At 38.8% G+C, this 24,397-nt stretch overlaps 2 protein-coding genes across 2 annotated transcripts; both read left to right on the forward strand.

Moving 5' to 3' along the window:
* Window positions 1-161: 161 nt before the first annotated feature.
* LOC122312316 (DNA replication licensing factor MCM4) lies at window positions 162-6,532 on the forward strand. The gene is made up of 18 exons (XM_043126871.1): window positions 162-324; window positions 468-1,163; window positions 1,317-1,445; window positions 1,545-1,626; window positions 2,629-2,761; window positions 2,859-2,930; window positions 3,021-3,143; window positions 3,264-3,377; window positions 3,494-3,706; window positions 3,789-3,887; window positions 4,273-4,433; window positions 4,701-4,797; window positions 4,887-5,048; window positions 5,407-5,487; window positions 5,558-5,636; window positions 5,737-5,873; window positions 5,959-6,012; window positions 6,124-6,532. Exons 1-18 carry the CDS (start codon window positions 288-290, stop codon window positions 6,196-6,198), a joined length of 2,544 nt encoding a protein of 847 aa, XP_042982805.1. The 5' UTR covers window positions 162-287; the 3' UTR covers window positions 6,199-6,532.
* Window positions 6,533-7,711: 1,179 nt separating this feature from the next.
* On the forward strand, window positions 7,712-24,397 carry LOC122313266 (V-type proton ATPase subunit a3-like). Its single transcript, XM_043128097.1, has 18 exons — window positions 7,712-8,017; window positions 8,841-8,885; window positions 9,206-9,325; window positions 9,406-9,513; window positions 10,312-10,422; window positions 10,523-10,696; window positions 17,045-17,182; window positions 18,127-18,234; window positions 18,355-18,462; window positions 18,599-18,747; window positions 19,182-19,335; window positions 20,398-20,558; window positions 20,629-20,835; window positions 21,029-21,212; window positions 21,320-21,403; window positions 21,513-21,706; window positions 23,363-23,422; window positions 23,691-24,397. Exons 1-18 carry the CDS (start codon window positions 7,871-7,873, stop codon window positions 23,893-23,895), a joined length of 2,457 nt encoding a protein of 818 aa, XP_042984031.1. The 5' UTR covers window positions 7,712-7,870; the 3' UTR covers window positions 23,896-24,397.

Below are 24,397 nucleotides of genomic sequence, written 5' to 3' on the forward strand. Positions count from 1 at the left end.
ACTATACTAAACTAAACAAGCACTTACTTTGAGGCTGAATTGGGCCAAGCATCGAAGCCCAATGATTGGGCCACAAAAGTGAAACGTCAAGGCCTATGATATAGGTCATAGCCCAACATCTCAAATTTTCAGCCCATAGATTCCTACCAAATAATAAACACAACGATCTGGCGGGAAATTTGCAACCTCTTCGCGCCATATCCAATCCCACCAATCGCTTTCTGCTCCTCTCAGTCCCAGACTCCCAAATCCCAACTCTTCCATCTCTCTGAGGCTTCTCCCTAGCTATGGCTTCCGATTCCCCTGCCGCAAACGTCAACAACGGTCAGTCTATCTCTCTCATTACATAAGTAAATCTGTATCGATAGATATATTTGCATCTATAGATGTATATACATATGTATGTATGCTTGAGCGTAGATCTCGTTTAATCTCCTGTGGTAAAAAGTTTGCTCGAATGTTCACAGGGCCGTCCTCTCCTGATGACTCCTACTCTAGCCCGATTGGCAACACGTTCTCGTCCCCAGGTGATGCCTCTGGGCGGCGGAGGCGGCGCCCATCTTCTACACCCTCGGCATTCTCCACCCCGTCGCCTACTCGTTTCACCACATCAGATGCGAACCCAGCTCTAACCCCGACCCCATCTTACCGCACGCGCCACGGAACTGGTGCTGGCCGTGGGCGAAGAGCTTCCTCGGCGACCCCAATTGCCGCCACGCCCTCGTCCACAGACGACGCCCCGGCCTCCTCTGAGGGTGGAGACGGTTATGATGCTGAAGACGTGCGGCCAACCTACGTGTGGGGCACGAATATAAGCGTCGAAGACGTTAATGAGGCGATCTATCGGTTCTTGAAGCATTTCCGGGAGAGTTCATCTCAGTCAGAGGAGGATGCGCTGCTTATAGAAGGGAAGTATGAGACCGCAATCAAAAGGGTTCTCGAATTCGAGGGAGATTCGCTTGATGTCGATGCACATGATGTGTTTGCCTATGATCCTGATTTGTACACCAAGATGGTCAGGTACCCGCTCGAGGTCCTCGCGATTTTCGACATTGCGTTGATGAATATGGTGAGCCGAATTGACCCCTTGTTCGAGAAGCACATCCAAACTCGGATTTTCAATCTCAAGAGCTCAACATCAATGAGAAACCTTAACCCATCTGGTTAGTTTCTCTTCCAGTCATACAGATTAATCCAGTTTTTGTTTGTTTGTTTGTTTTATATATATATATATATATATATATATATATATATATATATTCTGTTTTGAATACTTGAAATGGAGATCTGGACTGATTTGGTTGTGTTTTGGTTAGATATTGAGAGGATGGTATCATTGAAGGGAATGATTATTCGGTGTAGCTCGATAATTCCCGAGATTAGGGAAGCGGTATTTAGGTGTCTAGTGTGCGGATACTATTCTGATCCTGTTGTCGTAAATAGAGGTAAATAAACTGGAAGCTCTGTATGCTGGTTTTGATTGTGTCGTACACAGATGTTTAGATGAGTATTTCGAAGTTTATTGACTATTTGAGTGCTACCAGGGCAAATTACTGAACCTAAGCTATGCTTGAAGGAAGAGTGTCAGGCAAGGAACTCCATGACACTGGTTCACAACCGATGCAGGTAGTTCCTAGCTTGAAGTTTGTCTTCCCTTGTAAACTGAATACTTACTGCAGTTGCTATTATGTAAGAGAAGGTCTCGTTTGGTTATACAAATTATCTCATCTTATCTAATCATTATAACTTTTTCAAATTCTCACACAAAATACAATAAATAATTATTTTTAAATTTTAAAATAAAAATTATATTCTAATAATATTTTATTCAATTTTTATCTCATCTGTGTAATCAAATAAGGCCTAAGATTACCTTTGAATGTTGAGGTGAACTAAGATGATCTTTGAATAATAGTAAAAAGTAATGAATAATATTAAAAAAGTAATGAATAATAATAAAGTAGTCTGAGATCTCCTGATTAGACATTTTGTTTATATCTGCTCGTCATGGAAGTTCTTCATTGACAAGATGTTCTTTTTCTTTTCCTACTCGACGAGTCTATGCTTATGCAGCCTCCACCGAGTTCTTTTCATTCCTGCGTGGTAGCAAATTAGCTAGTATATATGAGATCTATGGGGACAAATAAAAGAAAGGAAAATGAATCATATTAATGAAGGTATTTAACGCAACTTCTCCAAATTGTACTGGTATTCCCTTTCTCTCAGGAGTTATGTTCTTCAAACCTCTAGAACTTTGTATGCGTGTTTTCTTGAATGGTGGCATTGAATTGTGTCTCTTTTTTTCTTTTTCTTTTTTTCCAATTGTTCATTTAAAGTGGCAATGATCCAAATAATTGCAATTAATTAATTGCAAGTGATTCTAGCCCAACTGAATCTGAAGTCCAGATCTTGGTATAAGAATGTAATGGGAGCTGAAATCTGAATAAAGTTCACTTTTCAATGAATCTAAATCAAACTAGTATCTTTAAGGAGAGTGGGTCATAAACCTTTTAAAGATAAATCTGTGGTTTTTTACCACAAACGGCTTTTCATGGACTTGATAGTTAAACACTAAATTGTTTCAACCGCTGCAATATCATTAGTAACTCAGCATGCTTGCAATATCAGGTTCGCTGATAAGCAGATTGTGAGGCTTCAGGAGACACCTGATGAGATCCCTGATGGAGGAACACCTCACACAGTAAGCTTGTTGATGCATGACAAGCTGGTGGATACTGGAAAGCCAGGTGACAGGGTTGAGGTGAGACAATTGTGTAAATTGTTAATATCTAAAAGAATCCTGCCAATATATATATTTTTTTTTATATCTGATTTATGATTTCTTCTCATTGCATTAGGTCACTGGGATTTACAGGGCTATGACTGTCAGAGTTGGACCAACACAGAGGACTGTGAAATCATTATTCAAGGCATCTGTTGCTGCCTTTCCCTCCTTTAGAATTAATGCCTCTCAGTGGCAATTCTGTTTGAAAGTCACAATATTTTTCTATTGATTGCAGACTTACATTGATTGTCTCCATATAAAGAAAACGGACAAGTCAAGAATGCTGACAGGGGACCCCAAGGAAGCAGAGAATCCTGTGGGTAGAAGCACTGAAGATATCACTTTTGATGAAGAGAAGGTATATCATTATATGATTTTTCCTTATGTACCGATTGAAAAAGTTATTTATGCTTTTTTCAGTGAAAAAGACGTCATTTATATTGTCTTTGTTTGTATTGACATTGCTTTCTTTATGCAGGTGAAACAATTGAAAGAGCTGTCGAAATTACCTGATATATATGATAGACTAACCAGGTCGTTGGCACCAAACATCTGGGAGCTTGACGACGTGAAAAAAGGTCTGCTTTGTCAGGTAATCCCATACTTTGACTCACCAATGCTCGATTATTAGTTGCAAGACTGGGTAATTTTATATTTCTTTTTCCCCTCTCTTGGTAATCTCTTTTATAAAATTTTACTTCCATGCAGCTTTTTGGTGGAAATGCTTTAAATTTGCCATCTGGTGCTAGCTTCCGTGGGGATATCAATATCCTTCTTGTTGGCGATCCAGGAACCAGCAAGTCCCAGCTGCTCCAGTACATACACAAGCTATCACCCCGTGGCATTTACACCAGTGGAAGAGGGAGCTCTGCTGTTGGCTTGACTGCTTATGTTGCCAAAGATCCTGAAACCGGGGAAACTGTGTGATCCTATTTCAGCGATTATCTAGCCATTTTTAGTATGTGAAACCATAAAATTCTGATACTTTTGATTCATTCTTCAGGTTCTGGAGAGTGGAGCCTTAGTTTTGAGTGACAGAGGCATATGCTGCATTGATGAATTTGACAAAATGTCTGAGAATGCAAGGAGTATGTTACATGAGGTGGTTATTTAGCCCTTTCCACTCAGTAATAAGAGCCTCACTTTCATGACTGAGTATTTTCTTTTCTGAAAAAAATGTGAATTTTGTCCTACAAGAATTTTATCTGAGATGAGAACATCGAATATGATAATACTGTTGCTCGCTTGGGATATCTTTCTCAACTTTTGGCCATTCTATTCCCCGTTTATTTTAAAAGCTTGATTTTATTTACTTTCAGTAGAAATTGGTATTCCATGAGAATTGGATGCTAAGTAGCATTGATAGTTACTAACTTGCATTTTCTACCTAAGAATATGCAATTGAACCCTTCACTTTTTTGATTATGAACATATTCATGCACTGCTTGCATTAGTTTGACCTTTAATTCCACTTCAAAATTATCTAGGTTATGGAACAGCAAACTGTTTCAATAGCGAAGGCAGGAATTATTGCTTCCCTCAATGCTAGGACTTCCGTATTGGCTTGTGCAAATCCAAGTGGTTCACGCTATAACCCTCGCTTGTCTGTTATTGACAACATACACCTTCCTCCTACCTTATTGTCCAGGTAAGAATACTTATGACATGCAACTAGAATAATGATATGGGAATGTGGCTTCCAATACTTGGAATCCAGAGAGCCCAAAGCATATTGTGAAATTGCCCATGTTTCTCTGATTTAGTAACATTTGGCTGCTATTATCGTTTATGTTTAATTCGTTGTGTTTTCAAACTTTGTAGCCTCCATGAGTGCATTACTTAATTCTTGATAAGGCAGAAAGATAACTACATTTTTAAGGCCAGAAGGATAACTGTATTTTTAATGCCTTTTCAGGTTTGATTTGATTTACTTAATTCTTGACAAGGCCGATGAGCAAACAGATAGGCGCCTTGCCAAGCATATTGTTTCATTACACTTTGAGAATCCTGAGGTTGGAAGAATTCTCGTCATATCCCTTGTTTGGGATAATTTTGTTTATGATTTTCTTGTTCATCTGTAAAACTCCATCTCTATTTGCAGAGTGCAGTTCAGGATGTCTTGGACCTTTCGACGTTAACTGCATATGTGAGCTATGCTCGTAGGCACATTCACCCACAGTTGTCCGATGAAGCTGCTGAAGAGTTGACTCGAGGGTACGTTGAGATGAGGAGGAGAGGAAATTTCCCTGGAAGTAGCAAGAAGGTAAAAGTTAATGCATTGCTCCTACTGGAATTTTGTTTGCTTCTTAACAGTTCGATTAATTAGCTATCTTAAAATTGTCATGATTCTATATTTAACAACTAACCAGAAGTTAGCCTGCCTTGTGTGATTAACATTTGATTAAGCACGGTACTGAAGGGTGTGATTTGCATCCTTTTCCCCATCATATCATGCCTTTTCTTTAAGTACTTTTTTACTTGGGAATTTACAAAATTCATAATGATTATAGTTTCTGTTATTGACAGTTTCTCTCATGCATTTCCACAAATTCATTGCTTCTGATATCTGATTTTGGAACCTGTTTTATATCTTTTAATACTGTGTTGGGCAAATTCAACAGGTGATAACGGCAACACCTAGGCAGATTGAGAGTTTGATACGCCTTAGTGAAGCCCTGGCTCGAATTCGCTTCTCAGAATGGGTTAGTGCTTGCTTCTTGTCTTGGCTGTCTATAATGGGTTCAGTGTGATGTAAAGGAAGCGTGCATGCAGGTGGAAAATCGTGATGTAACTGAGGCATTTCGGCTTCTGGAAGTTGCAATGCAGCAGTCAGCAACAGATCACTCTACTGGTAGATTTTCAGTGGCCCTTGTATCCCTTTTACTGGATTACATGTTATCACACAGATAGATTAAATCTAATGACGTGATTCTCAAAAATTTTCTTTGAAGGAACAATTGACATGGATCTTATCACTACCGGAGTTTCAGCAAGTGAAAGAATGAGACGGGAGAGTCTATTATCAACTACTCGGAACATAATAATGGAGAAGATGCAACTTGGTGGACCCTCAATGCGCTTGTTGGAGGTTTGCAAAATTTTTGAGAAAATCATTGGTTTTTTGCACAGTAGATCACAACCAACACCTGAATGTGTTTGAATTTGTTCTGCAGTTGCTGGAAGAGCTGAAGAAGCAGATCTCTGGTAGTGAAGTCCACCTTAATGATGTGAGTAAACAACTCTCTCTCTCTGACATATAATCTGGATGTGTGCCCGTATAATATACCGTTTTGTGAGTGATCGTGCTGATGTGTACATTGTCTGTTTCTAATCTTCAGCTAAGGAATGCAGTTTCGACCCTGGCAAGTGAGGGATTTGTAGCTGTCCACGGTGACAGTGTGAAAAGAATGTGATGGTAGAGGAAAATGGAGTCGATTCTAGTGGTTGATAAACTGAAACTGCTGCCCTGAAAATGCTCCTTTAAGGATATCCAAAGACCACATATTTGGCTAAGCATTGAGTTATTTCTTTAAGAATTTTTAAGATCGGGGGGATTCCAGCGGTGGTGCTTGTATATTCCTTTTTTGTAGTTCGGATCTGTAATAGGAAAAGTACAAATGTTTTATTTCTTTAATATTAAATTATCATAACTGTAATGCACAGCTATTTTCCTTCTCTCTACATGTGAAAGCATACTCTTTGCAAGTCTCCCATTTAACATTTTAAGGTGATGGTGTTACGATCTCACTTGAAATGTGTAGAGGCATTAAATTATTTGAAAAGTTATTCAGTTATTAATTATTTAGTGCCACGTCAGAATAAGATGATGAGAAATAATATTGCCATAATTACATGTGAGAATATATATATATATATATATATATATATTGATCGAAGCCAAATGACTTTGTAATGAGAGTAGAGTGGCTCCCTTTTTAGAGGACATAAGAGTAACAATATCTGAAAAGACTTGATTTTATATACAGTTATGCGCACCGATTTTATGTACACATCGGAATACCTGTCATGTGAAACTCATATACATCTAACTGAAAAGTTATGCTACTTTTTCTGTGGGTAATGAATATTTTGGGATCTCATCAGATCCTATAGCCAACTCAAAACGAGAGGTATTCCGCCTTTTCTTTCCTTTTTTCTGGAGACTACAAGGAGCTCTTCTTACTTATTCTTATTCGAGTTTTAAAATTTAGAGTAGTCAAGATAGAGAGACAAATAAAATTATATTATCAAGATAGAGAGAAATAAAAGTTATGCGAAGGATGGCTTGTCGTGAATAACCGTAAAATTTAACATGGTGAGAGTTTAGTGCAGTTAAACACGACATATAATAGCGACCGCCTTCCACAACTTATATCAAGCTGTACTTTGTTATTTTTTTTGGTAAGGCTCAAGTTGGGCGAAATTTCATGGTGTCAGACGGCCAGCGCATTGAAAAAGACAGCTGAATTCTGGGACGAAATTACACACAGGGCCTTGTTGAAAAGGGTGGTTTTTTTTGTTTATCGGAAAAATATAGTTATAAATATAATTATATATTAATTTATATATTAATATGATGTGATTGGTTAAAAAGTAAATTTTATTAAAAATAATATTAATTTAAATTTTAAATATAAATGAATTAATATTAATATACAGATTAATACGTTATTGTATTTATATATACTAAAACTCTTTTTTCCTAAAAAAAAATCCGTGAAAATAAAAAAGAAGTAGGAAGAGGGAGAAACGTGATCGTATTGTCCAACAAATATTTATTTAATTAATTTTGTCACGGTTAATAATTAAATTGACAATTATCTCTTTTTAAAAAAAGAAATTGATAATTATCGAATAGGTAAGGAAAAAAAAATAGAGATAAAACCCCCGCCCCAAAAAATCAATGCAATAAATAGGGGCAGGGGGACGTGGAAGGAAGCCCAAGGCGCTCAGAAGCAGACAAAGGAAGGACACCTCCTTCTCGTGAGAGCTCATACTGTGATCGATCTTTCCCTGCGTCCTGTCTCCGTAGCTTTCACTGAGAAAGCGAGAGCCAAAGAGAGGCAATCTAAGGGTTAGGGAGAAATGGGAGAGGTCAGAGGAGGGTGTTGCCCGCCGATGTATCTGTTCAGGTCGGAGCCCATGCAGCTGGTTCAGCTCATCTTCCCCATCGAGTCCGCTCACCTCACCGTCTCCTATCTCGGCGATGTCGGCCTACTACAATTCAAAGACGTCCGTACTCTCTCTCTCTCTCTCTCTCTCTCTCTCTCTCTCTCTCTCTCTCTCTCTCTCGGTACCGGTTTTTCATCTTAATTTCCAAATTTCGGTTCGGATAAAACCTAGCTTGCTTGTGCATATCGGGATATCTACAATTGAGTTTCGATTAGTGGTGACATTTTTCTCTTAGGGTTTTGCTAAATTTTATATGATTTTGAATTGTTTTGAGGATGGCTGGTTTTTGATTGATCAAGGAGTGTGGCTTGATTGCTTGCGGTTGAATTGGTCGATTAGCGCAGTTTGGAGAGATATTCACTATACGAATGGCATGCTTCAATTTTTTGTGAATATTGTGCACTTCTCGTTTCTTTTACTTCCTGAAGATTTTTGTTGTCGATTTAATAATATTATAAAAAATTATGTGGCATAGCTGATGCTGTGCGATGCAGCATCAATCTAAGTAACTGTTTATCCTCGAGGATGACAATGATGCTGACAGTCATTTAGCAGCAAAATGAAGTAGATATTGGCTCCAGGCATATCCATTATATCAAGGACTTGATAGTCACTTAGGTTGTACATTTCCAATCATAGGATATTGAGGCTCGATAAATACAATGCTTAGCTATCTTCTCAGGAAAATAGAGACTCACTGTTAAGCTCGCTAAGGGTTACATGAAAGAAGTTCTAATTGTAAGATAAAGAAGTTAAAGAAAGATGTTGGAAAGTTTTTTTTACCTTGTATGTACATGTATGATACATGGCTATATTGCTTTGATGTGTTTCCAGTTTAGTTTGTTTTCAACAATTAATGTTTCTCAAATACCAATTATTTCAGCTCAATGTGGAGAAGAGCCCATTTCAGCGGACTTATGCGGCTCAGGTATATGTTTCTACATAAGCAACCACAGTATATACTTGCACTATGGGTATTGCTTCTGTGCATATCACTTAATATTGGTCTTTAGATTAAAATGATTTGCAGAAATTGAGTTAATCTAAAGTTATGGAGTAGGTCTTTGTCTTGGATTGTGTCAATATAATCTCTCCATAATTATTGTTTACGGTGACATTGAAAAGGTAAAAAAGAAAAACTGAAGTGGTCAGCATTTCATGCCATGTGTGTCTTTATTTGATTCAGTAGTTTGTGGTAACTAGGATAATATGCTTGATTTTTTGTACTGATTTATATTGCTTATGAAGATAAAAAAATGTGGGGAGATGGCACGCAAATTACGCTATTTCAAGGAACAAATGCTGAAGGCTGGGTTTTGTCCAAAAAAGTCTACAGCACAAGTTGATATCAATTTGGATGATTTAGAGGTATATTAATAATTTCAATAACTGGCTAAAAATGGTTTTTTTATCATTGTGCTTTAACCCTTTGTTTGTGCATGCACTAGGTAAGACTAGGTGAACTTGAGGCAGAACTGGTCGAGATAAATGCAAATAGTGAGAAGTTGCAACGTGCTCATAATGAACTAGTAGAATATAAGCTTGTTCTGGAGAAGGTATAGTTTTTTTTTTTTTTTCCTGTTTTAATCAGTATGTTAAGATGGCAACTCTATTTATTTATATTGTATCTTATAGACCGTTATCCTTCGATATAGATACAGTTGGTCTATCAGAAAAAAAAGAGGATTGGTTATAAGAAAGGATGATGTGGTTTCCTTGCTATGGCAAGGTGAAAAGAAAAATATAATGTATCAGGGGTTTCTAAGTCGATAATAGAAATGGCTTAATGCGCTCTCTAATCTTTGAAAGTCTTTCGTAGAATTTTTTGAGTTACTTATTCAAGCAACAAAGGCCAATGGCTTTCATGCCAAATGGCTGGTGTATGAGTTATATACTCCTTGCCCCCAAAAAGGAAAGGAAAGGAAGAAATTAAAAAGGTTCACGTGTCATAATTGAGGCCTTTTTAATTATAATTGATTGGCACATGACAAGAGACATACGCTGTGTACAGTTCCCACCTCTTCATGGACTCCAGATATGAAAAGTACAAAAAAAGGAGTACAAAAATATTATTTAGGGTATGAATAACCGTAATCATGTAGGTATAGCAGCCATCCACGTTGCCATGCATACATGGATTGAGGTGTTTTAAGCTGTCCTAAATTCATAGATGCCCTAAGCCAATATTTAAGAATGTTTATTGTCAATGAATTCTATTTGTCAATTTAGTAGAATTGAGTATTCATTTTTTTTTTTATACTCATGTTATTGTGTGTTTTCAATAAGATATTTATCATTGTCAGGTAAAGCTGTAGCACATGATATCAAATAAGTTATAAACTATTTTCTTTCAGGCTGGTGAGTTTTTTCATGTAGCTCACAGCAGTGCCACAGAAGTACAGAGGGAGTATGAATCACGCCAGATTACTGAAGAATCCTTGGATACACCATTATTGTTGGAGCAAGTAAAAGCTTAGACTGCTGAAATTTACTTAAATTGCTAGAACTTTCCCGGACCTAACAATTTACTTGGTGAAATTTATCTTTTGTTCAACTATCTTGAAGGAAATGTTAACTGATTCATCCAAGCAAGTTAAGCTGGGGTTCATCACGGGCCTTGTTCCTAGGGAAAAGTCAATGGCATTTGAGAGGATTATTTTTCGTGCTACTAGGGGTAATGTGTTTATTAGACATGCTGTTGTTGAGGACCCTGTGACTGATCCTGTTTCTGGAGAGAAGGTGAGTAATGTTCTTGGTTTTTCTATTATAAAGATGGGTGGAAATTGATTATTATTAATTTTAAGTTTATGGTAGCATAAATCTCTTGAAGATTATCTTGGATGTATCAAAAAAGTTATTAGCTGTTTTCTTTTACCTCCATTTTTTGGGTATGGTTTCTTAGTATCTGCTGCATTCCAGGTTCATATTGGAGATAGTGGCTTTTGTTCCTCTCTTTCATTGAAATATAATAGTGATTTGCTGCTGAAGTAGATGCACTGTTTCACCCATAGTTTCATTTGTTCCAGTTCTCAACTTTCATATCCTTTGTATAATTATGAATGCCTGCAGATGTATCCATACATATCTATGGTCATACATCTTGTACGATGGGTGGGTTTTTTCTCAATTTTGAACTTAATGCTGCAGAAGTGTGCTCATGCATCTCATATGTGTTCCTATAACTTTATGTTGGTGACAGTTTAGTCTTACATCAACTTAATTATAAGGCCTGCTGGCATTTTCTGTTCTCTCTCTAAAATTTTCTCTCCGTACACTTTGAGAGAAATTTCTTCTTACGTAGATCAACATTACAGTAACTTCCATGGGGAGTTAAGGTGATGTTTTAGATTCTGTTATTCAATGGGATTTTTTAGAGAACTTGGGATCGAATCAAAGTTTTTCATTCTTGCTAAGGTAGACAGGCAACTACGTATTATTGAGCGAAAATGGAAGCATGAACAAGAGCTATGGGTAGAAGATAACACAGTACAGTGGCTGCGTAAGACATTGGAAATATGTCTAAGGGGTGAGCAAAAAGAAGGATACAGCACCATCAGGGAGGGGCATCGACGTTTTCTTGCTTAGAGATGTGCCAATGGTAGGGGAAGATTTATTGTGGTGTCAGTGTACAGGGAGGATTGAAAGAAAAGCTCCATTTTCATTTCGGAAGGGTAGGGGGAAGTGGATGGAGGAGAATGAGGGATGTGTTGGAGGAGTCTATTATGGAAGGGAAGGGAAGGGCTGCCAGCATGCATGGAGGTGCTCAGCCATGGAAGAAGGTGGCAGCGACTAGGTCGTACAAGGAGGCGCTGGTCCAAGAAGGTATGGGAGGTGGTGTGGAGAACACTGATAGAAGAGTGCCTCGAGCCACTCATGGTGTTCTTTTTTCAGAAGTTAACAGTGTGGGTGATAGAGATGTGGGGAGGAAAATAGAAAAGTTGCAGAGACAAGTATGGCTATTGCAGTGGGAGATGACTGAAATGAGAAAGGTGGTCGGGCGAAATAAGGTAGGGGATAAAAGTGAGGGGCTGGAAGGGGCCGGGCCAAGAACAGAGGCCCACGGGTAAAGGGAAGGAACTTATGGACAATAGGTTTAAATAGAGACAAGTACCTGGGCCGAAGACTGGGCCCCAGCCCAAGGCCCAATTCCAGGCCACTTCCGAAAGGGACTCAGGCCTTCAACCAGGCCCCAGCCCAAGGCCCACTAGCCTGGTTCAAGCTCCTTCAACCAGGAGCAGGGAGGGGCTATCCGAAAGAACCATGGGCTCAGGGCCCACCCAAAAGATTGGGACCCCAGGCCATGGCCCAAAAGCTGGATCCCAGTCTTGATAGGCTAGCGGATCCAATGAGATTCGAGTCTTGTGCTCCATCGCCGTATCTGGAGCGACGGTCGTCGGCGCAGGGTTTTTCGTCGGAGGTAAGTTAGAAACCGCCGGTGATGACGGTGGAGCTCTCCGACGACGGAACACCTGAGTGGGGTGGCCGAAAAAATCTGTTAGAAGCCCTAAAAATCAATCTGAGGCTTTCGGGGGCTGCTTTTCGGCCGGAAACGAGACAGAACTCGCCGACGGGAGGTTTAGAGATCTTTCTGATGGTGGAGGAGCCGGATAACCTTTCCAATATGTGTTTGGAGACTGGGGGTCTGTCGGCTAAAGAAGATGGGTATTCGTTGGGCACTAACAGTGAGGAGTCGGGGTCTTTTGATGATGAAATGCTCCTAAGGCATTCTCAAGGTTGTTTAGATATCATTGGGGTGGAAGAAGTCTCGCTGGTGGAAGATACTTATAGACAAGGAGTTCAAGAGACAGAAGTTGATTTGGTGGGTGAAGAGAGTGAACCAGTCCCTTTAAACTTCTTGAGCCCAGAACAGCCCAGGATTTCAGACTAGGCTTTTAATACGGTAAAGGATATTCAACATTTGGTGGGTTTGAGGTGTGAAGGATATAAAGAGCAGTTTATGGCTCTACTTATAGCAATTGAAACAGGCCATCATCAACATAGAAAATCGTAGTCAAAAAAGCAGAGAGAACTGAGAAGGTTGAATTGGTCCATGAATTCAAAAGGAAGTGCAAGCAAGGAAAGGATCAAAGGGAAGGGTGTGACATATTCCAAATGAAACCAAAAATTGTATCGTGGAACGTCTGCGGGTTAAACGAGGACAATAAGCGTCTACAAATAAGACACTTGTTGCGCGAGTGGAAGGCGGACATAGTATGTTTACAAGAGAGAGAGCTGAAAATTATTAGTAGAAACTTGGTGCGAAGTATATGGAGCTGCACGTATGTAGATTGGGTATACTTGGCGGCCAAAGGGGCATCGGGTGGAATTCTAGTGATGTGGGATAGAAGAGTGGTGGAGAAAATTGAGGAGTTTGTAGGAGTATACTCGGTGGCCTGCTCTTTTAGAAGTGTGGCAGATGACTTTTTGTGAGCTTTTGCAGGTGTATATGGTCCTAACCTAGACCATGAGAGAAGATTATTATGGGAAGAATTGGCTGGAATACATAGTTGGTGGGATCTTCCATGGTGTATAGGCAGAGACTTCAATGTAACTAGATTCCCAACTGAGTGTTTTGGGAATAGAAGAATGAGGCCAGCTATGACAGAATTTTTGAAGTGCGGATTTAGCATTAGCGGGGGGTACGTGTACCTGGTCGAATAATCATACACGGTCTAGACTAGACAGAATTCTAATCTCACCAGAGTGGGAATGTCATTTTCCTGATATGTGGCAAAAGAGATTGCCGCGTTTGAGTTTGGATCATTGGCCTATTTTGTTGGATTGTGGAGGGGTCCAAAGGAGGCGTAGGTCCTTCAAATTCGAAAATATGTGGTTGAAGGCGGATGGCTTTGAGGAAAAGGTCAGGCAATGGTGGGCTTCATATCAGATACAAGAAACCCCTAGTTTCATTTTTGCGGGTAAACTGAAAGCTCTAAAAAAAGATCTAAAGCTATGGAACAGACAGTCTTTTGGCAATATAGGGGAGCATAAAAAAAGCAAGGAGGCGGAGATCAAAGGTCTGGAAAGAATACAAGAAAACTGGCTCTTAACACAAGAAGAAATAACTGTAAAAAAGGAGTTGGAAGCAGATCTGGAAAGAATAGTAGTTTTGGAAGAGACATTATGGCGTCAAAAGTCGAGCGTTATGGTTGAAGGAAGGAGACCGAAGCACCAAGTTCTTCGGTAGAATAGCTAACTCACATAGAAGATACAACAACATTGAGATGCTGAAAATAGAAGGAGTGGAGTGTCGGGATGAGTCTGTGATAAACCACCATGTAGTTGACTTTTTTGAACAATTACTTTTTGAACAGGTGGTTTGGCGGCCGAAACTGGAAGGGCTTGGCTTTGATTCCATTGAACTTATTGATGTAGATCGACTGGAGAGGCCTTTTGAGGAGTTGGGAGTTTTTTGAAGTCGTGAGGAAAATGGTTAAAAACAAGATGCCGGGCCCTGACGGTTTCTCTATGGGTTTCTTTCAAACTTGCTGGGCTGTAATAAAAGATGACCTTTTGAAGGTGTTCCAGGAGTTCTACTCAGCCGGAAAGTTTGAAAAAAGTCTTAATGCTACTTTTCTCGCACTAATTCCAAAGAAGGTGGGGGCCGAGGAGATTAAGGAGTTTCGACCTATTAGCTTAGTAAATGGGGTTTACAAGATAATTTTCAAGGTGCTAGCGAATCGTCTGAGTAAGGTAGTGGGGAAGCTTATTTCGAAACCTCAAAATGCATTTGTTAAGGATAGACAAATCCTATATGCGGTTTTTATTGCGAATGAATGCCTAGACAGTCGGTTGAAATCTGGTGAGGCAGGGATTATATGCAAGATAGATATGGAGAAGGCATATGATCATGTCAATTGGGAGTTCCTTCTTGATCTTTTGGGGAAATGCGGGTTCGGAGAGAAATGGTGTTCATGGATTAGGTGGTGTATATCAACGGTGAAATTCTCCATCTTGATAAACGAAAGCCCAACTGGTTTCTTTTGTAGCACACGAGGCTTAAGACAAGGAGATCCGTTATCCCCTTTACTCTTTGTGATTGTAATGGAGGCACTGAGCCGAATGTCATCAGCCTTGGTTACGAATGGGTTGCTCACTGGATTTAAGATTGTATCTCCGAATAGGGGACTTGTTAATATATCTCACTTATTGTTTGCAGATGATACTCTTTTCTTTTGCTAAGCAGTCCCTAACCAGATTCAAATTTTGAAGGCCCTTTTCCTTTGTTTTGAAGTAACTTCCGGATTGAACGTTAATTTAGGAAAATCCAAGATGGTGCCTATTGGACGTGTTCGGCATATTAGATAGTTGGCTAGTATATTGGGATGCACAACTGCATCTTTACCCATGACTTATCTGGGACTTCCACTGGGGGCGACCTCGAGAGCGGCTTCTTTATGGGACCCAGTTATTGAGAAAGTGGAACGTCGGCTAGCTGGATGGAAGAGGTTATATTTGTCAAAAGGTGGTCGGATTACACTAATTAAGAGTACTCTTTCTAACCTACCCACCTATTTTTTGTCATTGTTTCCTATTCCAGCAAATGTTGCACTTCGGTTGGAGAAACTTCAAAGGGATTTCTTGTGGGGTGGACTAGGTGCGGAACAAAAATTTCACCTTGTTAGGTGGGACAAGGTATGTAGCCCTATCTCGAATGGGGGTTTGGGCATTAGAGATATGAGAACTTTCAATCAGGCGTTACTAGGTAAATGGATGTGGAGATATCACAAGTAACCTGAAGCCTTGTGGAAGACGGTAATAGAGCAAATATGGGGACCTATGGGGGGGTTGGTGTACAAAAGAAGTGAGGATCGCATGGAGTGGGTTTGTGGATACATATAAGAAAAGGGTGGGAGGTCTTCATTCATTATACCCGAATCCGTTTAGGAGGAGGAACCCGTATTAAGTTTTGGTACGATACTTGGTGTGATCATGTGGCACTAAAGGAATCTTTTCCTTCGCTATTCAGAATTGCAAGAGATATTGATGCCTCAGTAGCAGATGTACTGGAAAGATCAGGGGAGCAAATTCAATGGAATATCATATTCAGTAGGGCGGCACAAGACTGGGAGATGAGCAGTATTGAAGCCTTTTATAGCCTTTTGTATGCTACTAAACTAGATAATTCACAGGATAGTTTATGGTGGATACCTACAGTTAAAGGTACTTTTTGGGTGCGCTCTTTTTATAAGTTTCTTTCCCAAGAGACACCTATTCAGTTCCCATGGCGAAAGATATGGAGACATAAGGCGCCACCCAAAACAGCATTTTTTGTGTGGACTGCAGTATTGGGTAAGATTCTCACAACTGATAATGTGAGGAAGCGCAGGGTGATCATCACAGATTGGTGTTGCATGTGTAAAAAGGGGGGTGAATCGGTGAACCATCTCTTAACACACTGTGAGGTAGCAAGAAGGCTATGGAATGAGGTACTTGGCAGAATGGACTTGGCTTGGGCTATGCCGGAGACGGTGGTCGGGGTATTGGCCAGTTGGAAAAATCTGAGAGGAAATCAACAGATAAAAGCAGTATGGAAGATGATCCCTATATGCATCATGTGGTGTCTATGGAGAGAGAGCAATGATAGGACGTTCGAGGACAAAGAGAGATCGATGGAGGAATTGAAAGTTTTTTTCTTTAGAACTCTTTGTACATGGACCTTAGCTGTTGATTTCAATGGTTTGGGGCGACATGAGTTCCTTATGTCCATTGTTCATACCTAGATGTGGTCACTAATCTTTCTATCAGGCTTTTGCCTTCTTTTGATAATATAATTTATTTTACTTATCAAAAAAAAAAAAAAAAAATTTATGTTCTGTTTATCACAATCTGATCGGGTGCTACCCTAACAAAGTCATATGCTCACTGATGGTAGCCTAACCCTTACACACACACAACTAGCAAGTTTCACATGTGAGGTTTACTGTTTCTGATTCTGTATGCCATATCATATCATATTCTAAGCATCCCTTATTTAATATATGACAAGAAGTGATTTATAATCTTTTAACTCAATTTGTTTCTCAATTACTTTGGCTTTCTGTATTAGAGTTGAATTTTCTCTAACTTGGCAATGTTTATGTCCAGATTGAAAAGAATGTGTTTGTGGTTTTCTACTCTGGAGAAAAAGCAAAGAACAAGATTCTTAAAATATGTGAAGCTTTTGGAGCAAATCGTTATCCTTTTAGTGAGGACTTGGGTAAACAAGCTCAAATGATCACTGAGGTATCTGTATATTTTTCTTGGATGACTTGACATCACAATTTGGGATGTTGTTATCATTGTATATATCATTTCTTTCACTGTTATTTTTTCCTAATCCTTGCTAAACTGTAGATTTTTTTTTTTTAGTTGTATTACTTCCTCACCCCCTTCCCCTGCAGGCCATGGGTGTGTGGGCCTTGAATAAAGTTCTGTACTTTTTTGTTTGAATTCTCCAGAAAAATTGTTTCATGTTTTCTATTGATTGTTTTTTTGTAAGATTGATTTGTTTGCTTGTATGGATTCATGTGTGAATGAAAATCAAGTTAGGATTTGAGATTGATACCAATGGCTGAACTATAAGAGTCCTTCACCATTGATAAAATAATATTTTGAATCTCCAATTTAATTCATTCCTTAATCATCCTTCATCCACCCCAAAGGTTTGATGATCCCTGTCATGGCTGTTGGTTCACCTTTCATTATCACCCTTCCCAAAATCACAGATAACCCTTGTCATAGCAGTTGGTCCCAGTCTTTTTCTGCCTATTTTGGAATAGCAATTACTCTGGTACTACTCTGATTGTATATAAGGATCACCTCTTTACTGATAAAAATATATATATATATAAGGACCACTTCTTTGCTCTTTATAATTTCCCAATTTCCTTATTTGAGGATGATGGTGGGATTTATATGCTGAAAATGGTATTCCCTTGAACGTGTCATTTTAACCCATGAAACTTTTTTTTTTTGAGGGGGGAGGGTGGGGGGATGGTAGTGTATTAGCATATTCTGGCTGCCATAGGGGTTTCTTGTTTCTCTGAGCAAGTCCTGGCTTTTTATATTCTTTTTTGAGTAGTGGAATCAAACATTTGCATGATTGCATCTGTCCATGCGACATACTGGGTCTTTGAGACTGGCTCTGTAACACTTCTTGATATTAACTTATGGTGCTAACAATTCAGGTTTCAGGAAGACTATCAGAGCTGAAGACCACCATAGATGTTGGACTGCTGCAACGAAACAGTTTGTTACAGACCATCGGAGATCAATTTGAGCAGTGGGACCTTTGGGTCTGTTTAAATCTTATTATACTCAGTAAACTTGATTGATTATGAGGATGAGGAATAAATTGGTGTTCGCTATATTGAAATGTTTTTGGCTATTTAAAAATGGTCCTTTAACTTATGTAGGTGAGAAAGGAGAAATCCGTATATCACACCTTGAACATGCTTAGCCTTGATGTGACAAAAAAGTGTCTTGTTGGCGAGGGCTGGAGTCCTAGTTTTGCAACAAAACAGGTAGTCTTCTCCTTATGTTACTCCCACGGGTAGGCATGTGTGTGTGTTGACCAGCATGAACCAAAATTTGCTGCTATGATGTATGGGTGAAATGTTATGCCTAGCTACTCAAAACAATTCTGCATGACTTTTGCAGATCCAGCATGCATTGGAGAGGGCAGCATTTGACTCTAATTCCCAAGTTGGAGCAATCTTCCAGGTTTTGCAAACGAAGGAGTTACCGCCAACCTATTTTCAGACAAACAAATTCACTTCTCCTTTCCAAGAAATTGTTGATGCATATGGGTGAGTTCCATTCTGACCTTGTGTTTGATTATTCTCTATTCATAGTTAAAGTGGTTGTTGATGATTGAAATGCCTGTGGAGTGGATGCCAAGTGCCTGCTCACAGAAATGCCTACAGCAGTGTACTACTATGTAGCCAACCATATCTTTTCAAACTAATATAAATGTAAATCACAAAATCGCAGGGAACTGAGTAATAGAAAAAGGAAATCTGTGTTACACACCTTTTTTTATGTCTCACCCCTCCCTTTAACTTATGGTATTGTACGAAATGCCATATTAACCATTTATGAAGGGCGTTTGTAAAGGAAAAAATGCTGTACGAGTTCTAGATATGTTTGTATCTAATTTGGTATGTTAGATTTTGACTAGTGAAACTCATTTTGATGGGGACAATCTATGTTATGCTAATTTTGTTCTTCTGCTTAAATGCAGGGTGGCTAAATATCAAGAAGCAAATCCTACTGTATACACTATCATTACATTCCCATTTCTTTTTGCTGTCATGTTTGGTGATTGGGGGCATGGAATATGCTTATTACTTGCAACATTATTTCTAATAGCCAGGGAGAGGAAATATTCTAGTCAGGTAATCTTTGAATTTTGTTGAACTAGGCCTGTACAACCTTGTATTACTCTTCTCTATTCAGGCTTAAACTACATTCTGCTCTAAAAAGAAATAAAAAAATGTATTTTCATCCTTTTGCATTAAATGGTTGTTTACCTGCATTATGTTCATCCTTTTCTTATTATATATAGATTATATGTTTTCACCTGTTAACATTTACAAACCAGTTTGACAATCATTGTGACATTAACTGGATATCCTTTTTTGCGCCGGGTCTGGTAATTGCAATTGCACTTGGAGTATATACAGATCATCACACTAGGATGGAATTCTTGGAAATATCCTGAGCTTTTATGTGTTAATTACGTGATGGATTCTTTTATATTGCTCAATCAACCTGTATATATTGACTTACTTAGGAAATAGCCAGGTTTGTGGAGAAGTTCTCCTATCATGCTTGCTAGTTTTTTTTTTTTTTCTTTTAAATTTTAATATCGTATTTATGCTGGTACTGTCTCCGACATCTTGTAGGCATATTATATCTTTCTACATGCAAGCTTGTGTGTCAGTCAAAGTGTTAGCAGGGGTTAGTGGGATTGAGTTAATTGTAGAGCTGGGTTAAAATGAGTTTTGTATCTCTGTCAGAAAGTGATATATACTACAACTTTATCCCATTTGTATCCTACTGTGACTATTGTGTCAGTATCCATCGACTCTTGAATTTGTCATTTGAAAAAACAAGACTTGATCTAATTAATAGCTGATGGGTATTACCACATCAACATAGTGAGATGGAAGTAAGATGGGGGGAGTGTGGTATATGGCATAACTCATCTCTAGCAAGGTGACAACTCAGTCAAATTAAAGCTTACATACATGTATGATATATGAATATACCCATAAATGGTGGGGGGCTGATTTTAAGTTTCTTAAAAAGGCATCATGTTGCCATCTTTTTCATCTGGATATTTGTTTGATGTGCAAGCTTCTGCAAAGTAAAAGTCCAGTCTGCAGTTATCTTTTTATATGTTCAAATTACTTTATGGTAAAATCTAATTAAATCATTCCTCTTCTCTTTTACAGAAGCTTGGAGACATTATGGAAATGATGTTTGCTGGTCGTTACTGTATTTTGATGATGGCACTCTTCTCAATTTTCACGGGTTTGATCTATAATGAATTCTTCTCAGTCCCATTTGAGCTGTTTGCTCCCTCGGCATATGCATGCCGTGATCTTTCTTGCAGGTAAATGGCTAAACTTTGTGTGCACTGCACTGTATATATTTGATAGTCTAAAGCCTTTATCTTTTGGTAGAGATGCTACTACTGTGGGATTGATTAAGGCACGTCCCACTTATCCATTTGGCGTAGATCCTGCATGGCACGGTAGCCGCAGTGAGCTGCCATTCCTGAACTCTTTGAAGATGAAAATGTCAATCCTTCTTGGGGTAGCTCAAATGAACCTGGGAATCATGTTAAGCTATTACAATGCCAAATTCTTTGGGAATGGCATTAATACCTGGTAACATTCTGCTATCTGGATCACTGCATACTTGAGCTTTTCAAGCTTTTAACGTGCTGTCATAGTTTGATGTATACATGATTAACTGTGTGGGTCACAAATGATTTTGATATATATCATTATTAAATAAATTTCATTGCCTGTCTTTCGATGTGCCGTTAGCTTTAACTTACATTTAGCTGCATTATTCCAGGTTCCAATTTGTTCCCCAGATAATTTTTTTAAACAGTTTGTTTGGCTACCTGTCCATTCTCATCCTTGTGAAGTGGTGCACTGGTTCACAAGCTGATCTATACCACACAATGATATACATGTTCCTCAGTCCTACTGATGAGCTGGGTGAAAACCAGCTTTTTGTTGGCCAGAAGACACTACAGGTTCTCTTTTTCAAAATTTGTATTTTGTTAGTAAGTTTAAAATTTTGTTTTCTTTGGCATGCGGTCTGCGGTCATGCCTTATAATTTTTCACGTGTTCCATTACCAGCTTGTGTTACTGTTACTGGCCCTTGTTGCTGTACCCTGGATGCTACTTCCAAAGCCTTTTCTTTTGAAGAAGCAGCACCAAGATGTATGCTTGTAGATTCCCTATCTTCCTATCACCAATTCTCTTGCCCAATTTGAGTATAGCGTTATATTTGTTAATATTTCCTCTGGTTCTGATGGTTCTGTTACTTTAGCGGCATCGGGGCCAATCTTACACACCACTTCGGAGCACAGAGGAATCCCTTCAGTTGGAGTCAAATCATGGTTTACATGGTCATGAGGAGTTTGAGTTCAGTGAAGTCTTTGTACACCAACTGATACATACCATAGAATTTGTGCTTGGATCAGTCTCAAATACGGCTTCTTACCTTCGTCTATGGGCCCTAAGGTATACACTGCTACAAACTTGAATTTTTGCATCTCATCCTTATCATGTGCTTTCTCCTCTTTTGACCAATTTAATACTGCTCATAGCATGCAACATACCATCTTATCTTCCACACCATGTTGATCCACCTGGCAAAATCTGGTTAAAAAAATGTGATCCTTTTGAAAGGTTATACTTATCATGTGCTTTCTCCTCTTTTGACCAATTTAATACTGCTCATAGCATGCAACATACCATCTTATCTTCCACACCATGCTGATCCACCTGGCAAAATCTGGTTAAAAAAAATGTGATCCTTTTGAAAGGTTATACTTATTGACCCTCTCAAGCCATGAAACTTCTTTATTAATCCATTTAAGTCACGGATGGGCTTCTTCCCTTACAATGGATGACTTATATGGAGCCTCTAACAAATACTGAAAGTAGCCTAGCCATGGTCAGGGGAAGCTATTCTGCTTTATGAATAGCAATTTGATCATGTGATTGGATCAGGCTACGGCTGCTTCCCTCCCACCGTATTCTTCTCCATGTTGTCAATAGAGAGAATAAAGGGTATGTAGAGGTTTTGTCAACATTAAGGGGAAGCCAACCTACGGAGGTGACACTGATATGTTCAGTCATATCTAGTCATTAAACAAACATGGACCTCTGACCTGTCAAGGCATAGCTAATCATTAAAACAACCATGTTAGCCACGTCCTGACTATCTTTGATGAATATGTGGATCAAATTCGACAGGAAATATTGGTCAAGTATGGTTTGAAGAGATAGAACATCATGCAATCCCTAGTGGTTGGCTCGTGGTAAGGGCCTTGGTCTTGGTTGTATGCTCCCTCCAGGTCTAAGGTTCAAACTCTTGAGGGTAAACAATTTTAGGGCCATGTCCAATTGGTAAGAAGCCTATGATTTTCCTGATTTGCGTGATGGGAACACGTTATACGGGTCCATGGTTTAATCGGCTAAAAGACATGTTGTGTTAGCATGGTTTCTAAGATTCCTTGTCATAAAAATAAATAAATAAATAAAAAATAAAAAATCATCAAACTTTCATGCGCAACTAATTTTACACTAAAATTTTTTGCACATTGTACGTGTAACTAAAACCACTTATCACTCCTATTGAATGGTGGGGCACAATGTGCATGTTTTTTTTTTTGGTAATTTATATAATCAAGAATTTTTTTTATAAGAAAAGGAGGCGTAGCCCAAGTACACAAGATATATACATGAACTAAAAGGAAATAAAGTCTGGCACAATGTGCATGTTTTGGCATGTTTTTATAACTTGAAGAGCTCATCACAGTCTCTCATTCTCAGATTATCCTTAGCCACAAAAAAGAGGGGGGCCTGCTTTAGTAGCTTATTCCATGTATCTATGTGAAAATACTCAAGAGTCTATATTCAGAAAGGATTAATCATACGTTTTAATAGATTTTTTTTAAAGCAATGTGAAAATTGCATGAATATTACATTTATCGGCCCTCCGATTCCATTTGAAATTCTACGAACCAATTTAACCTTCCGCATGCAATATGCATTTCTCACACTTGTCGATCTGATTCTCGGTAGCCAATAAATTAGATTTGTTCTTCTATGTTTCATGTTTTTAACTGGAGACTAATTATGCATTTGGTCTTGTTTCTCAAATTTGGACAGTCTTGCTCACTCGGAGTTGGCAAGTGTGTTCTACGATAAACTTCTCATGCTTGCTTGGGGGTATGTTAAACTCATTTCATAATGATTACTTGCTTTCAAGTAGTAAACTCTTGGAATGTAGAGAATAGGCCACTGAACATTAATGATTGAACACAGACCCTGTCTGTCTGGGTTCATTTCATTTCTTTTGTTCTGATCACTCGATGGATTATTCCCTGCACTCAACAAACTGTTGGACTGCATAGGAATCAGGCCTGACTTAGCAGTCCGGCTGTATAAGCAATGAAGGAACTGAATGATATTATTAATTCTTTTTTACCTGTTACAGGTACAACAATGTGGTTATCCTAATAGTAGGCATCTTCATCTTTATTTGCGCTACTGTTGGGGTGTTGCTTGTAATGGAAACGCTCAGTGCTTTCCTACACGCATTGCGACTTCACTGGGTGGAGTTCCAAAACAAGTTCTATGAGGGAGACGGTTACAAGTTCTATCCATTCTCATTCACATTGATTGGTGATGAAGATGAATGAGGCACTGTTGAAAAAGGATGGAGTTGTGCGAGTGCATATAGGTATGGATCTATGTTGATTCTTTCATTTGGACATGACAGGGTGGGGTGCCATCTAGAATGTGGTTTGGAAAAGCTTTTCTATTTTTACGGTGAACACCACCCGGTCTACTTGTTTATTTGTTACTGAAAGGAATAAGCAGCTTATTCCTGGTTAGGCTTGCGGCTTGGTATGCAGGTGGCAGTTGCTTCTGCTAGTGTAATAAGAATATTCTATCGGCTTTCTATTTATATATATATATTACTATTTAGAGAAAAAAAAGGCTAGACTTGTACTAGGTGTTTTTATTGATTCTGGGGTAGTTTACATGCAATTCTGTGTGCTTGAATTTGAAGAAGTAAATGTTAATAATAACGTAGCTGCCATCAGATCTGTTTCCGTCAGGTAAACTTATGGGAACTTTTATTGGTGCACCTCAACTCAAGTGAACGGAATAGTGCATCTGAAGAGATGGCAATTTCAA

The sequence above is a fragment of the Carya illinoinensis genome, chromosome 6 (genome assembly GCF_018687715.1).
Source record: "Carya illinoinensis cultivar Pawnee chromosome 6, C.illinoinensisPawnee_v1, whole genome shotgun sequence".
Taxonomy (NCBI): Eukaryota; Viridiplantae; Streptophyta; class Magnoliopsida; order Fagales; family Juglandaceae; genus Carya; species Carya illinoinensis.